Source organism: Phoxinus phoxinus (assembly GCF_949152265.1).
Source record: "Phoxinus phoxinus genome assembly, chromosome: 23".
In the NCBI taxonomy this organism is placed as follows: Eukaryota; Metazoa; Chordata; class Actinopteri; order Cypriniformes; family Leuciscidae; genus Phoxinus; species Phoxinus phoxinus.
Window position 1 is genome coordinate 2,771,245 of NC_136898.1, and position 17,709 is coordinate 2,788,953.

The window sequence follows — 17,709 nt, forward strand, 5'->3', positions numbered from 1 at the left end:
ATGGGTGAATAAATGATAAAGTTGCTAAGTGCTAGCTTGAATGGGTGTCGATTGTTACCTTGTGGATGAAGTTTTCTATTTTGGTTTGAAGGCCCCACCACTTGAACTTGACAGTGACTAGTTTGTACGCACACATACGAGGGGCGTCAGGCTTGGCCAGGAGCTCTTTCTGTTCAGGGAGAGAAATCACACAAGATCTTCATATAGAACAGAGTTAATAGGGAACTAATAATAAATGTCTGATAAATTAATTAAATAGAGCCACTCACTTTCCAGTCCGGTCCTAAAGGTCCTCGGCCTGTTTTCTCTGAGTGAAAGATCTCTGGGTCCTCATCTGGTTTATAATCCTGAGAGAATGACAATTTGGATCATTTATATTTCCTTTATGGTTCATATTTCTCCACACTGCCTTGGTTAATTTGGCATAGAAGTAATTTCAGAGATGGATATTCAATTTTTGAGGAAAAGCTGTAAATGATTACCAATTAATTGTGCAAAACAAAACAATTTTTTTTCATGTTATCTCTATTGTCAATCACTTTGAATGATAATTAGCTTAAAACCTGCTCAAAAAGTTGCCAAATGTCACTAGATGGCGTAATGCACTAATTAGCATATGACATCATCACGTTCTATTTGCATTAAAGCACAAGTTAAATCATTTAACTTGTCGGTCAAAAGTTAGATATTTAGGGGCCAAGCCCGTAGGGCAAGGCACCTATTGTATCCGTTAGTTTTCTTATTATTATTATTCTTCCTCCTCTGTAAGTCTATGGCAGCCCTATGAACCGTACATAGGAAAATGATGAAATTTGGCACAGTTATAGATATGACCATGAATAGTAATTGGACCAATTTTTGAGACTCTAAGTCAAACTCTATAGCGCCACCACCAGTTCAAAAATTGAACATTTAAATAGTTATAACTTTTGAACCCTTTGATCTAGGAAAATTAATCTTAGTACACCTGAATCCACTCATTATGGTGATTGCAATCAATATCGTACATTAAGACTCCGCCCATTACAGTAGTAGCCATTTTGAAAAGTACAGTATTAAGTTTTTTTGCTACTACTCATTCAAACTTTGTTCAATTCTTACGAAAATTGGCTCACATGATATTTGGACTGAACCGCACAGAAATGACTGAACAGATTTTTTAAATTCATCTTTGATCAAAAGTTATGCTGTTGCAAACTTAACAAACTCGACCCAATATTGGTTCAGAAGCTCTATCTCGGCCAAAGTTTGATCAATCGAAAGGAAAATTGGTACGCTTCATCGGAACCATGATCTCAGGGTCCATGCCAAATTCGAGAACAGCGCCACCTACAGGTCATGAGATATGAAAAATTGATATTTTGGCCAATAACTTTTGTACAGTTTGTCAGAAAATCATGAATGTGGTATCTATGGATTCCTTGGGTCATGCCGAATCCGAGGATGCCAATTTTGTCAGGATGGGAGGTACCACGTGTCCGCCATTTTGAATTTTGACATAATTTGCAATCATTTTTAAACTATTTGACATATCTTCACAAAATTTAGTATGGATCATCGACACAATGTCCTGAAGGTACATGAGAACAATGAACACAGCGCCACCTAGTGTTCCAGAGATATAAGGTATTTTTCAAAAACGCTTATAACTTTTGAAAACATTGTTCAAATTTGTATTGATTTATGTCATTATGTTCCTCGGCTTATGCCAATTCCGACGATATCTCATTTGTCATTTTCCAATAATGTGACTATCCGCCATTTTGGAACAAATGAAAAACAGTTTTTTCACTACTTCTCCTTCAAATCTTGCTAAATTTTGTCCAAAATTTGATCAGATGTTCTTTGGACTGAGACGCACAGAAATGACTGAATAGATTTTTTATATTTGCTACCGTTCCCGAGATATTCATCTTCGAAGTTGACCTAGCCTGTGTTTGTTGCCTTATGCTAGTTAGCTTAGCATAATAATTGGTTAGCATGCTAACCAGATGCCATTCTTTCTAATGTGGCTCTTCAGCTATCAGGATAACCATTAGCTTCATTAGCATTAAGCTAGCTTAGCATGCTAATCTCGTTAACATGATTTTGTGTGCTTATTCTTACACTGAAGCCTATCCTCTGCAGCTTTGAAAGTTACGTCCTCTGAGTGGCGCAATTTGATAAACCACGTGTCTCGAATTCCGAACCATTCTGGTCGTGGGTTCGAATCCCGTGTGACACATGCAAGAGATACTGTGGCCTTAAGTGGTGGAAAAGTTGTTTCAGTTCTGCACATGATGTGTATCTGAGAAAGGATCTCCATAAAAATAACATGCAGCAAATTTATATAAAAAATCTTCATTTTGAGTACATTTTCATAACTCTCTGTAAAATTAAGCAAACCACAGTGTATGAGTATAAAGCAAATGCTGAGTAAAGCAAAAGGCTATAACTTTGAAGATTGTTTAATCAAATCCGATGTGTAGCAAAGCATTAAACCATGTGAATTGTGGAATGTTCAAAAGATTCCTAATAAGGAAATAAGTGTTTTTTCCTCTTCATTCTGTGTTTGTTCTCATCAGAACTTCTGTTCATTTTTCATTTCATCCTATCTGTACTTCTGAAGATATCTGTTCTTCATGTATATTCTATTTCTGCTCTTTTATCTCTTCTGGCTCTGCATTGCGCTACAGCCCTTTCTGGGCTTGGCCCCGTGTTGCTGCTTGCAGCTATATTTTTTTAAATGTTTTTGTAAATCTCTTCTGCTCAACATTATTTACGGATTTATTTGATCAAAAATACAGTAAAAACAGTAATATTGTTTAATATTTTTTTATATCATCATATGTGAATTTATTTTAAAATATAATCTATTCCTGTGACCAAAGCTGATTTTTCAGCATCATTACTCCAGTGTCACATGATCCTTCAGAAATAATTCTACTACGCTGATTTGCTGCAATCATTTATGATTATCAATATTGAAATTTTTTGGAGGGGAAATCATCATAAAAGGACGAATTAAATTGTTAAAACTTTCACATTTTCCATTCAGCAAAGAATTCTGGGGAAAAAAATCTGTTTCCAACACTGAATTTCACCATCGATATCAATAAGTAATATTTTTTGAGCAGAAAAATATGCATATTAGAAGGGTTTCTGAAGGATCATGTGAGTAATGATGCACGTTATCTTAAAAAACACCTTCAGTTTGGGAATTCCCACCATTTCCATCTTTTTGCACATACTCACTCTACCTTTTAATCTCTCAGACCTCTGCGCTAAGTACCGTGAACATATGGGAATAAGGATTAACCCTAGCCAGGACTGATCCACTTAACTAATTAAAGATATGCAGCATAAAAGTGCTCAGGCATGAGAAGAGCAGTCATTCAGCGGCCCTCTACAGGTCAGATAACCTGTACACTCCTGCTAGCCAACACTGGACGCTAGTCAAACTGACGCGGCTGTATTCATGTGTTTGGCACAGAGCCAGAACGAGGTCTCATGGAAACGTATTTGGATTTATTCAAAGCAGCTGATGTTTGATGCGGTTTGTGCGTCTGCTAGTATATGACACCGGCAGCTCGTTTGTTCGTGTTTGAGGTTTGAGTTTTACGTCTACAGCTTTAAAATGACTGTTTTTACAGTAAATCTGCTGCTTAGAGAAGGTTCAGGTCTCGATAAGGAGCCTTCTTGGTAAACTAGTGAACCTCGAGTAATGCAGGTTAGAAGGGCAATGGTCCACACACTAATGTCACGTCACCCTAATCCAGTCTTATGCAACACACCGGCTACAGGCTGAATCACAAATCACACACTAGCCAGCCTAAAAATAGCATGTGGGATAAGGATTAGCAAATCCCAAATCACAGCACATTGAAAATAGTTTCGAAGTACACGTCATATGTGCATGTTTGAGGCTAATGATGTCTCTTGTGCTAAAGATGGAGGAATCTGTGATGCTTTTGTATGAACCTAATGAATAATTGTATTAATTTAGATATGCTTACACTTACAAGCAAAAACAAACCGTAACAAAGGCGGTGTGTGGTATTAAGATAATTTTATGATATGTAGTATTATATTATTATCTTGCTAGATATGAGTATGTGCTTTCCCATTACCAGCAAAGTATATATAGTAGCGTTCAAAAGTTTGGGATCAGATTTTTTAATGTTCTTGAAAGAAGTATTTTCTGCTCCCCAAGGCTGCATATATTTCATCACAAATACAGTAAAAACTAATGTTGTGAAATATTATTACAATTTATAATACCCGTTTTCTATGTGAATATATTGTAAACTGTCATTTATTCCTGTGATCATTACTCCAGTGTCACATGATCCTTCAGAAATCATTCTAATATGATGATTTGCTGCTCAAGAAACATTTATGATTATTATTGAAAATTAATGTTTAATTAAATTTAAGTGAATACATGAGACTCAATCACACAAAACCTTTCAGAAACATGTACGTGTCATTATGCAATACAGTCATTCGAATTTGGTAGGAATGTGTGCATGCAAAATATAATTTCATATCTACACTAACGTTCAAAAGTTTGGGGTCGGTAAGATTTTTTATGTTTTTATAAAACAAAAAAAGCCTTTTGCTCACCAAGGCTGCATTTATTTGCAAAAATAAATACAGTAAAACCAGTAATAATGCGAAATATTATAGCAATTTAATAATTATTTTCTATGTGAATATATAGTAAAGTGTAATTTATTCCTGTAAATTTTCAGCATCATTACTTCAGTCTTCAGTGTCACATGATCCTTCAGAAATCACTCTTATATGATGATTTGCTGCTCAAGAAATGTTTATGATTATTATCAATGTTGAAAATATTGATATTACATAAAACACAAATTCTACTTTGAGGATGAAAGAGACTAGTGACAGACAGATACACCAGCTAGATGGAGAAACCAGATTTAGCCAGTTTGAGATTATCTGCAACAGCCATTAACAGTGATTAACAAAAACACAATGGTGGACCACTAAAGAGCTTCAAATAATTCCAGGCCACTTTATAAAATGCTCATGATGTCAAAGAGACGCAGTTATTTAGTAGATGCTGTTATCTAAAAGTGACTTTTAAAGGAGAAACATCACGTGCAATTAGCCGACACCAAAGTTGCATAACGTGAAAACACCCTAATGCATTTGCAGCAGGAGACGTGATTATGCAAATTACAGTTAAAACTGGTTTGGGTATCAATAGCCTATTTTTGCGTGCTATCTGACCACAGGATGACCAGCAGGGACGGACTATTAGCATTATATTCAAAGTGGGTAATGTTACCAAAAAAGAAAGAACATGCAAAGCGCTTCTAGACTGATGGAAAGTGAACTCACTGCATGTTCGACCTGAGACCGATCAGCTATATCGATATGCACGACCTCCACCGTCTTCCACGTGGTTGGGTCCAGATCATGTACCTGATAACGGGCATAAACAAACACCAAAAACATATCAGCCTGAGCATGATGTTACAGATGCGTTCAAAAACATCAAATCACAACGAAACGTCTTACTCACATTCTCTAAAGAGCCCGTGTCAGGTTTGTGCCACGTTTCTATTTTAATCATGAAATCATCTTTCATGTATTCGTTCTGAGGAGAAGATGCATGATTATGTTCAGGTTGTGTCACTAACAGCAGAGTTCACTTACAACTATGGTTTAGCAGTGCATGCAATGAAAATATCACATCTGATGGCAGTGCATGTTTCTAAAGGTCCAACAACAACTTTAGAGCGATTCAAACTGTGTTATTAAAGCTTATATATATATATATTTAAGGGAATATGAAGACTTCAGATGCAAAAGGCTCTAAATCCAACTAAAGTTTTTGTTTAATGTTAGCATTTTTATCAGGCTCCTATGCAGGGTGTGATTTGCCGGGGGGGATGTGTGGGATTTCCCTCTTTCTGGTCAATGTTTCCCTGCCTCTGCTTAATTATTTTTATCCCCGGTGGGGATAAATGTATCCCCCCCTCAAAGTGATCATAGTGCTACTACACTAGTGGCGAGACGGATCACAATACTTATCACGGATCCGTGGTTTGATTAAAGTCAATTTTATTTTAAAATGATTACTCACTCTTGAGCGTCTGGCGCGAGTGGTTTCAATGTTAAGTCAATGTAAAGACGCGTTTACGCGCGTCTAGAGGTCCTGCGGCGCGGTGTTTAGCGCGGTGCGGTAGGCGCGAGCCTCATTCGCGCGTCCAGTTTGCGCGAAAAGCTAACACAGATGATGTCTTTTCTATCATTTCACTGTAGCTCAGCATCGCGATGTAAAGTTAACGTTATTGCATGATCATAGTTCATATGTGTGGTGTGGGGAAAGATAAGCTAAAATATTGCGTTAGGCTACTTCAGTTAATAAGAAAAAAGATTTTACAATTCCTGCAAATGCAGTGATGAAGATCATGTTCTCATGATTTATTTTTATGAATAAAAATGTTTCAAAACATCCCCCCCTCTGTTTTTTTCACAAATCGCACCCTGCTCCTATGTATAGGTTTCTACCCAAGTACCGGCATTTCTGAATGGGCTGAGGCTGGGATTTAGTGAGTTTGAAGTGGAAAATATTTGATGAACGTATACTATGTGCGGAGAGCATTCACTCAATATTATTATCTTATTTTTTTTGACAGATGTGGCTTTTGCATCGGAGGTCTTCATATATAGCCAGAAAACAAGAAGTAAAACTGCTTTACTCTAAGTTCTACAGGTAAACTGGTGTTAAGATTGGTGTGCTGAACTAAAATAGATACACATACAGTGTTTGCAAAACACATTCAGACAATTAAGCCACACTTAGAAGTATAAATGTCCCCACATGCAATGACAAAATAATAATTTATCAAAAAGAAAAACAGCACATGTGCACTTCAAAACAATTAAAACATTTGACAAAAACTAGTTTAAAATGATAAACAATAAAACTTTTCCATTAATTCAACTTGCAGGCTCTTTATAGTAAATGGTCATGCACTAAGAGTTTAGTGTAAACTAGTCACAATGACAGCAAGTTTTGGTACTTACAGTCACAACTGAAGAGAATGGAGCAGCATGCAAAAATAAAAAGAAGAAAAATAATCAGGTGACACAAAACATTCATATTTACACTGTCAAAACAGAACAATACAAATGACTCCGGAGTCTAAGGCCTAAAACATACTCTGAATACATCAATTAAAACCATTAAAGAGCGCAACAGTTGATTCCGGAAGTAGAAAACCCATTCATTTTCTCCATAGAGATTTATAATGATAACTTATAAACCTTTAAAGACAGCCCTACTGTGAACTAATAAGTTGTTAATCAACGGTGTTTGCTTCGGTTAAAGACTGGAGCTGGGACAATAAATCGATTCATCGCGATTCGTGGATCGATTCCAATATTTTCCGAATGCATCGTCATTCTCTCTCGAATCGATTCTGAGGTCTTAACAGCAGATGGCGCTCTAGGCTAGTTTTTAACCACACGCCTTTAAATGCTCACAAAGAAGAGCGCTTGTGTGTTCTGAGTGCGTTTATCATGCTTCTGAGTCGGAGAATGTACTTGCACCGAATGCTTTTGTGACGTGAGATTAATGTAAACAGCCCACTGCACACACCTTTAAAACGCTTCAACCTTTTCGAACTTTATGATTGATTATTTCATAGAAGGTTCAAGTGGTGTGTCTAAGACATTGGAAGCCAGCAGAGTACGGCTGTTTCTAAAGCATCTGCTGTTAAAAACTAAGCTGAGAATCGATTCGAGAGAGAATCGCGATGCATTCGGAAAAACTCAGAATTGATCCAGAATAATTTCTCGATTCACGATCACGATTTATTGTTCCAGCCCTATTAAAGACTTCAACCCGCATTATTTTAACTTGTTAAAAAAAAAAAATATATGTCCGACAAGCTACGCCGCTCTCACACACACACACCATGTTCTCACGCAGTGAAAAACACATTGTGGAGCAGAGAGGACACTAACAACACACTGACAGACACAGACCAGGTTACTTTTCGGTTACTTTTGATATTAAACGTATTAAACAAAGTCTCACCTTTGAAATTTTGTCATTTTTTAAAAGAAATGTAAACAATAAATAGCGTTTTGTGGCTCTTTAATGTGTCTGTCAGATCGCTGTAGAGCCTCAGTTAAAGCCGCTCGTGAACCGATCGTCTCTTCCTTCTAGTTCATTTATAGCATCAAATAAACATGAATGAACATCAGAAGGAATGTTGTTTTAACCGCGGAGAGACACTCCGCTTCTCAAGTTCAAATCCTCCAGTGTTAATCTACTAACTCTCCTGACTGCTTTGTCAGACAAAATGGCGGATGGCGAAGTATGATTGGTCAGATCACCTGTCAATCAAGCTTCCTGCGAAAGGTCAATTGAGTTGATCTACCTTCACTCTCAAAATACTTATGGGATTGTAGTTCTTTCTCTCACTAAAGCCATTAAGTACATTCTTTTCAAATGCTTTTTTGCTTGTTATGATATGATTCATGGGTTATAATGCTTTAATTAAATACTTTTGTTAAATCACTATGGGAGAAATGAATGGAGAAAATACTTCTGGAGCCAACACAGCTGAAAAGTGGGCACTAATGTACTTTATAGCTAAAAAAATACGTCAGAGCTCAAATCGTAATGCAACTCAAGCGTTCAGTGCGTTCTCAGTGTGGCGGACAAACTCTTTCAGCTCGGCGGAGAGATGTTTAACTAACATTTTTAAATGTTTATAGCAAGCTACCGGGATAACAATAACCTGCCGAGTATGTTTTTGGCCTAATTCTTCACAAATGTGAGAACTTCATGAAACAATCAAAAACATTGTATATGCATGACATCTGTCCCAATATGTAATTCATTACATATTGTCATATGCAATAAAAACATGATAGTGACGGATTGTGCAGTGTAACGGATGAAAAGGTTTTCCACTCACTCGTGCGGCAGTATGGATAAGCATTCCAGGCCTTTTCATGGAAAACTAACGCCCCCTCTGGTGCGATCATCTTCACAAAGCCTGGCACTTTACTGGACGAACACAAAACACAAGAGCGCTGAAGCAAAGCCAGAGGAATTATTTACAACTTTGGGTTAATTTGAATGGTTTGTCATATAATGACGTGTTGCAAAACACTTCAGATGTCTCACTAAAGTGTAGGTGTCGTTAGTATAAAACAATTAGCAATTAAAACTGAAGAAAAAAAATCAGTAAAGCTTTTAGGTATAATGCATTCTAAAGGTATTCATGATGTACGTTATAAAGCATTATAATATATGCACAGTCCATTACATAAGAAATTGGTTGTTTGTCGTGTTTTAATGCATTAAATGTGTAATAGACTTGTAATAGATGTGTAAAAGTATTATAACAAATATTCATAAAAAAACATACAATGCATTATATAAAGCTTTTAAGCTTTAAAAAATGCTTATATAATAAAAAAATGACAAAACCGAAGCCGTTGACCTTGTTTTTACCTCTTTAAGTGGTAAATTTTGTGTGTGTATTGTCCCTTCTCGCCCTCATTCTCGTACGGTTCGTTCTTCAGCACTTCAATGCCCTCTCCGCCACCCGTCTCGTTTTTACTGGCCTCAGCCACCGAGAAAAGCTGCCCGACTTGATACTGCAGTGGCAGAGAAACAGGTGAGGTTTAAAGATCAGAGATTACAGATGACCAGTGCATAACCACACTTAAAGAGGACCTATTATGCACTTTTACAAAGTCTTGATGTGCTTTTTGGGCTTTCCTAGAATAGAAGAAAAACCCCATTATTTTCCTCATATTCTCCATTGTTGCGGCTCCTCTCTTCCCAGTCTGTCAGTAACGCTCTGTTTACTTCCTGTCTCTATGAAGCCCCTCCTTCTGAAAAGCACACTGTGCTCTGATTGGTCGGCTGGATCAGTGTGTTGTGATCATTGGTCAAGCGCTTAAAGTGTGTTTAGAAAATGTCCCGCCCCTTACCATAACCGCCAGTTTAACACACTACTAACTAACTCATCCAGGCCCCGCCCCTTTATTCTGCGTATGAATTATTTAAATGAGGAATATTGTGACGTGTTTGTTCCCGGAAGAAACTCAAGACTACAATTGAGGCGTTTCAGGAGTTCAGAAACACTGACACTGATATAGAGAAAGACTAATTCCCGATGGATGGACTTTGCAGAGCTTAAAAACATTAAACACACTAAAGAAAGATGAACATGGAAAAAAGCAGAATAGGACCCCTTTAAGTCAATACCAAATCAAAGATGACTATGAAATCAAAAGTTCAGCCCAGTGTTATTGTAGTTAACTAAAACCATTAAAACATTTCCATTTGTTAAAATAAACGTCAACTGAAATAAAATAAAATATAAAACAACTTTTTGCCAGGGCAACATCTCGTTTTCATTTCCTTTAACTTTATGTACTAAAATAACAAAAATGGAAATAAAAATGAATAGTAACTATGTGCATGACATAAAAAATAAAGACTAATAAAAGTACAAAAACACAACAATTGCTAAAACTAACTAAAAGGAAAATGGAAATTATAAAAATGAAAACGGAAATTATAAAAATGAAAACCAAGTCAAAATATTAATGTAAAATCGCAATGATCCTAAAATAACACTTATAGATAAATCACTTACTAAAATAGCCCTTGTCTTTGAGGTCATCTATATGCTAGTACACTCCGAAAAAGTCCTCTCGGAAAAGACATTTTAATATCAAGAGAAGTTTTTTTTTTTTTTTTTTAAATCTTACCTGGTAAAATAAGGAAAACATCATAATCAAAGAGAAATGATCAGTCTTACATGCATGAACACACAAACCCTACAGACTTCATATAGGAAACACTGAGATCAGCATCTGGGGAATTAAACCGCTCTCGTATAATTAAAATATGTGCCTTCCAGCAGTTTCAGATATTAAGACAAAACTCTGCATTGTGTGACTGATTGATGCCTTAGAGGGACGTTATGGCAAAACCAGTTTAACAAAGGCAAACAGGGAACTGCCGCAGGTATGTGCATGAAGAGTTATTAATATGCATGTTAATTAATAGTTATGTCCACTTAATCTTTAATATTTGTCCACTTCTTTATGATAGAAATGCTACAGCTACGGTCCTTTCTTGAACAAGAAAATGTGAACATCAAAACATGCAAAACACAGAGTGAGGGTTTACATTTGTACTTTATTTTAAAAAGGACTAATGATGCCGTTCGTGGTATTTTTTCGGTTAATCAATAAGAAAGGGTTCTAGAAATAATCTTAAAGGGTTTCAGGCGCTTCATATATAAATAACCTTTTCCAATCATTGCATCCTTTTAAGGATTCAGTTATTAATTAATTTTAATATAAATTGTATGAATTAAACTGCTTGTAAACAGACTTTATCACTAGAAAAACAATAAATAAACATTAAAATGAAAGCATTATGCATCATTTTAGGAATTACTCCTTATAGGAGATTATTAGGAGTATAATCACCATGGGAAATTGGGAGTTGTGAAAAATATGATACACCGGTGTTTTGCCAGATGAGAAGTTTATCTATGCATCATCTTTTTACTCTTAATTCATTTTATAACTGTATCATATATATATATATTTTCATTTTCCTTGCTTTTCTTTTGTGCATATTTTAATTCCTTTCTGTAAAGCACTTTGAATTTCCATAGTGTATGATTCAGATTCAGATTATTTGATTTGATGCCATGTCAGCATTCAAAGCTATTTTCATGGCAAAAATTCAATTACAAAAATGCAAATATCATATAAATACAATAAAAACAAAACAAACAAAAACAGCAAGTCATATTATACAAGATTTTTTTAAATTAACATATGAAGAAAAATTAATAAAATCCAAACCCTTTTCAGGCATAATCTCATTAAATATGTTTAGATTCAAGATGAATGGCGTGCTCAATCCTTTTTAAGTTTGATTTGGGTGCTCTTCGGTCCCAGGTAGAACATCTTAAGAGGCAGTGTAGAGAAGAAGGCCCCATGCCGCTACGCGTGGGCATTTTAAAATTGTCCATTTAGGACATGTCATATTTGCAATAAAGACATTTTAATTAAGGAGTGCCTCGGCTATCAGAGATTTCTTTTCTCTACACTGCCTCATTAAATATGTCCTTAAGTGAAGTAACTTCATAAAAGAGCATTCTGCTTGTATTAAGTCCAGGACAATACAATAAAATAAGTTTGACAGATAAGGGAATTTGACAAAACATGCATACAGCTGGGTCTTCACCTTTAAACTAAATATGACCATAGTGATGTGTGACATATGACCATAGTGACCAAATATGACATATGACCATAGTGTATGAAATATGCTATATATGGCAAGGCAAGTTTATTTATTTAGAACCTTTTTGGCATTGAGGGTTCTATAAAAATTGAGTCAAGAAACCTAGAGTTCTATATAGAACCATTGAAGCTTTTCTCTGTTTTGGAACAGAACCCTAGAGTGTGTGTTTTTTCATTTTCTTGTATCTGTGCCTCATATATGAACGCATCTGAAACTGCAATCACTTGAAAACAGTCGGCTTGACAGCTGTCAGGCTGCAAAAGGACTTCACAAAACTATTCTGACTGCAGAGTGCTATGAATCGACGGCATCCTAAATGCAAAATATCAAACAATGCCAATCAAGCAAACATCAAGCACGCTTCCCTCAAATGTTCCCCGAGGGCGCCCGTGTTCTACATGCATGACGAGCTTCATCATGTCCTTGTTGCTCTGATCAAGTCCTCGACGCGCCAGGCGAGTTCAAAACGCTGAGATTTTACACGATTGTGAACGCCAGAGAAACATCAGATTGAGGAGGTGCAAACAGTTGTGTGATCGTTCTGATGCCGCTAACGGAACTGATAACCCGTCAGCAATATTAAACCACAGGGAACCAGGCTCTGCTTTTAAAAGGTTAAAGTGACACTGTGCACTTACAGTCAATGTTTAACTTATCAGAACCTGAGGAAGTGTGAAAAATAAACAAAAGCTGTACTCACCTCTTCCACCGAGCATGGCAAGACCACACGACTGAAAGAAGAAACAACAACGATCATGTTACATGCATGTAAAAAAAAAAACATGCATGTTACACACACACACACACAAAATAAAAATAAATAGAAAAATATTAAATTCCAGCCATTTTTTTCAGTGACTACTTTAGTTACTTTCTACAATTTCTAACTTTGTCAATAAATGTGATTAATATTTTAAATATTTGCTTAATTTCATGAATATATTTATTAAAAGTCATATTTTTAAAAATGTATATACTTATGAAGTCATATTTTAAAAATGTATATACTTATGAAAAATACATATTTTAAAAATGTATATACTTATGAAAAATACATATTTTATAAAGATATCCTTATACATTTATAAATAAATATAACAACAAATAAATATTTTTAATTTTCATATATATATTTTTTTATAGTATTATAAAGCATACATTTTTGCATATTTATACACAAACATAACACATTTAAAACTTTCTTCATATATATATATATTATTTATATATGCGCAAACATTTAGTTTTATAATATTACAATTTAATTTATTTATATATATATACATATATATATATATATACACATATATATTATTAAATCGTAATATCATAAAACTAAATGTTTGCGCAAATATAAATAATATATATATATATAATTGATTAAATGCAAGTCACATAACAACTGTTTAAATTAATCTATTTATACTAAAATAAATTTGATTCATTTGTTAGTAGGCCAAAGTTGATAATCTCCAAATGTGTAAATATCAGATAATTAATCAGCCTGGCTGATATATATCATCAGTCTATTACTAGTGAACAAGCTATTTCATCAACTAACGATAATTCCAATATTCAGAAACATACATAATGATAATAGCACATAATACGCAGTTTAATGACAGCAAATGAGATGGACATTTTTCAACCACACTTTTTTGCCTCCATTGCAGGAAACTAGAACACGCATGTCGGGACGAGAGACGGGAAATGATCCAGTTCAGACTCAAACCTGGTTTCCTGTGAGCCAACGGCACTTTCATACCCACTGTGGTCAAACATGCACTAATAATCAGACATATTGGTTTATTACAGCTAGCTCTAAATGTAACGCAAGCTATAATGCATTTTTTACCAAGAAAACATCTCTTTTACTGTATAAAACAACCGTATTCAAGTCTCGAGAGCTCACATGAACAGTAATGTTTACGAAAGTTGTGTAAGAAGTCGACCAATCAATCGTCCATCTATGATAGCTGTAGTGTAAAGCCGCATCAATCCCTGATCTATGAAGAAATAATCAATGTACAGACATGCAGAAACAGGCCCAACTCAACATCAGCATGCGTAATAAACAGTCTACACCTGTTTTTAAAGGAAAACATACATCAGTTTCTACATTACTCAACATTTCCTCAATACGGAAACTCCCCTGAAAACCTCAAGAGGTTGAAATGCTCTCTTAGCCGCGGAGTGACTCAGAAATTCAGCGTTCTTACAGCAGACTGAGTCTTGCGCAGCACATCTATCGACTCTAGCAATGCTAGAAGATCATTACAAATCACACTGTACGCCATGGATCTAATACACTTGGGTACATGTGTGTAGACTGTACGATGATGACAGCTTTTGAATCGTAGGCTACGACGCAAGTTAGCATAGAATAGAACAATAGAGCAAGATGAATTGCACTTTGGCAATTGTGGTTTATACGTGCGCTGAAAAAAAAAAAAAAAAAAAAAAAAAGAGGAAATGAAAGAGGAGAATATGGACGCGCTCACGGCTAGGAAAAAGAGGCCAAATTGGCATAATTTTGCAAATGTACACTGTAAAAAATATTTTCATTATTTGTTATCACAACTTTTTATCTTTTGTCAAATCAACTTCGATAACTAATGTGGTTAGTTTCCATCAGCAAATGACAGCGGGCTTTCTGGCAGAGCGGGAAGGAAGGATTTGAACTGAGAGATACGAAGCGCGGCGGGTTAGAGTGTTTTGGATTGCATAAAATAATAAAAGAAACGGATAAATACATGGTGAAAGAAGTGGTAGACAGCAGAAGAGGGGATTGGGATGATTTTTAATGAAACTTGGGAGGCGGATGGCCGTTACTTTTTCACGTATCTTTACATGTGGTGTGTGCATGTGTATGTGTGCGTGCCTAATACGAATGGACGCATTTGTATTTGTGTGTGTATGAAAAAAAAGTGTCCTAAATGAAAACTGTGCAACCCAATGTCACAAAATAGACTTGTATAGTTGTATTATACTTCATTTTTCAACTTTAAAGTGTTAGTTTCTTTCGTTCGTGATTTTTCTGTGTTTTTCTAAATAAAAATCGGAAAATTTATTCTCGTTTTTTTTTTTTTTTTTTGTCTATTTAAATTCTATTTACAAACTCACAACACACAAAAATGGTCAATAACTGTAATTTGTTGAAAGCTCATCTTTTTCTGAAAAAGATGACACCTTGCACATGAAGATAGCACATTGTTTTAGAATTTTACAGTCAAAAAAATCTAAATATGTGAAAAACACCCATTTTAGCTTCAGGTTCTAAAGGGTTAACTTACATTTTTAATTACAACGAACTCAATTTTAAGGCAACTTGCTTTTTTAAGTTAAACCAACTATTTTTTACAGTGTAGCTTGAGATCATAGTTTTAAGTTTTATTGCCATGCCGCGTTGATCAATACACCATTTCAAGCTGCATTTTTATTGGCTAGTCAGTAGACTAACAGCAAACCCACTGAGATGATCATGCTAGATGTCTGACACTATCCGGAGGGTTTTCAGGAACAAAAGCCATGCACACCTGTTGCATTGCAGCGTCATCATGTGACGTGAGGATCGCTCAAATTTGCATTCTCTTGCAAACCTAAAAAGGGTTGGATACTTCGAACCTTCAGAGAAGGTTAAAAAGGTGCTGGATTTCATAAGGTGGCGCATTGTGACATAATCTTGATCCGACCTCTCAGATTAAAGGCTATACAGCAACTGCTTTCAAGCATGTCATGTCCTGTCCAACAGATGAGAACCTAATTAAAATGTGATAACTAGATCCCTAGAGAGCAGAAAGATAAAACCTGAAAGGAAACCAGAACAGGTTGGAAATTGAATGACTGCAGGCCCTTTAAAACCAGGGTCACCAGACCAGTTTGGATGCATTCAAGAATGTCTCAAACAGAAAGTGTCTAAAAAAAAAAAACAAGTCACACGAGTGAATATAGTTAGATTAAGCTGTTAACAAGGCGAAACAAACGTGCTAGGTCAAGCCAGAGGGTAATTTATCACGGTTTTATCATCAATAAACAATATTTAACTATAGACAAACCTGCCATTAACTGGTTTTAAAACTTTAAAGGGATAGTTCACCCAAAAATAATAATTTCATCATTACTTACTTGTTCCAAACATGTATGAGTTTCTTTCTTCTGCTGAACACAAAATAATATATTTTAAAGAATAGTACAGTAGATGGCCCCATTGACTTGCATAGTATTTTTTTTTCCTACTATGGAAATCAATGGGGTCCATAAACTGTCTGACTGCCCATATTCTTTCAAATAATTTATTTTGTGTTCAACATAAGAAAGAAAATCATACAGGGTTGGAACAACTTGAAGGTAAGTGATGACACAATTTTAATTTTTGTCTCTGTCCATTTAAAAGCGAAACTAAGTTATTAACACCTACATTTGCTAGACGTAATAGATGTCTGCAACGTTTTATAATATATCGGCAACAAAATCTGATATGATCGGAAATGTACTCAAAAAGTTGCCGAACTGTCAAGCGGTTTTGCTGTCATTAAAGCCTTACTTACATAAACCCGCACAAAAATCACTAAATAGCTCGTTTTTAATATAAAGGTGGGAAATTGTTGTAATCAATGCGATTACTTTCAATTCAGACACTTTCTGAAAATATTAACTGGAATAAATCAATGTATATTACGTTGTATATGTGAGGGAACCATCAGATTTGGTGTCGTTTAATCTTGACGGCTAATAGCATCGCGTGCTAACGTACCGCTCGTTGAAAATGAATGGCAAGTAGTTTCGTTTAGCGTAGCATGCTAATGCTACATGCTAAAGCTGGGCCTCATGCGCGAGCCGGTGTTCCCCGGCGCGCGTCCACTTCCGCGCGTCCACATTTTCCCCTCGAAAAGTGAGCGAGAATCAGCAGATACTCGTTTAGCATGTGTAAATCGAAAGCAAATAAAATGTTGGGCTGGAGAGAGTTGGGAAAAAATACTTCTACTTACTATTCCTTGATGAGCACCATCTTCTTTACACCGGTTACGGCTGCGCGCAGGCCTCCCGACGTCACGTGTGACGTCACAAGCCAAGATGTTCCCCCCGCGATTTATTTTTTCTATTGCAACCCAAGCAAATGTTTATGCTAATTATGCTCTTGTATACTGATTTTCTGATATAGCCCACTACATATGAGTCTGTTTAATTATGCACACAAATGGTGATTTAATTATAGCCTATAGATGTATATTTGTGTAGGCATGTTCTCAACTTCTCATATACCCTTGGGATGCTTTTAATCACTACTGAAGAAGTTCACATGCATGCTGGACACTTGATAATGCTTTTCCTTCACTATATCCACTCGTTTATTTATATTTATGCATTCAAGGTACACATTTCATCAGTTC

General features: G+C 35.7%; 1 protein-coding gene across 1 annotated transcript in view; it reads right to left on the reverse strand.

Moving 5' to 3' along the window:
* Positions 1 to 17,366, reverse strand: part of pitpnb (phosphatidylinositol transfer protein, beta) — a 29,474-nt gene extending 12,108 nt beyond the window's left edge. The window contains exons 1-9 of the mRNA XM_079600111.1: positions 17,308 to 17,366; positions 13,020 to 13,050; positions 9,491 to 9,636; positions 8,949 to 9,040; positions 7,045 to 7,052; positions 5,534 to 5,608; positions 5,350 to 5,433; positions 270 to 347; positions 59 to 169 (exon numbers count right to left, since the gene is read on the reverse strand). Coding sequence (XP_079456237.1) covers positions 59 to 169; positions 270 to 347; positions 5,350 to 5,433; positions 5,534 to 5,608; positions 7,045 to 7,052; positions 8,949 to 9,040; positions 9,491 to 9,636; positions 13,020 to 13,050; positions 17,308 to 17,327 — 645 coding nt within the window. The 5' untranslated portion in view covers positions 17,328 to 17,366. The remainder of the gene's footprint in view (positions 1 to 58; positions 170 to 269; positions 348 to 5,349; positions 5,434 to 5,533; positions 5,609 to 7,044; positions 7,053 to 8,948; positions 9,041 to 9,490; positions 9,637 to 13,019; positions 13,051 to 17,307) is intronic.
* Between the last annotated feature and the right edge of the window lie 343 nt (positions 17,367 to 17,709).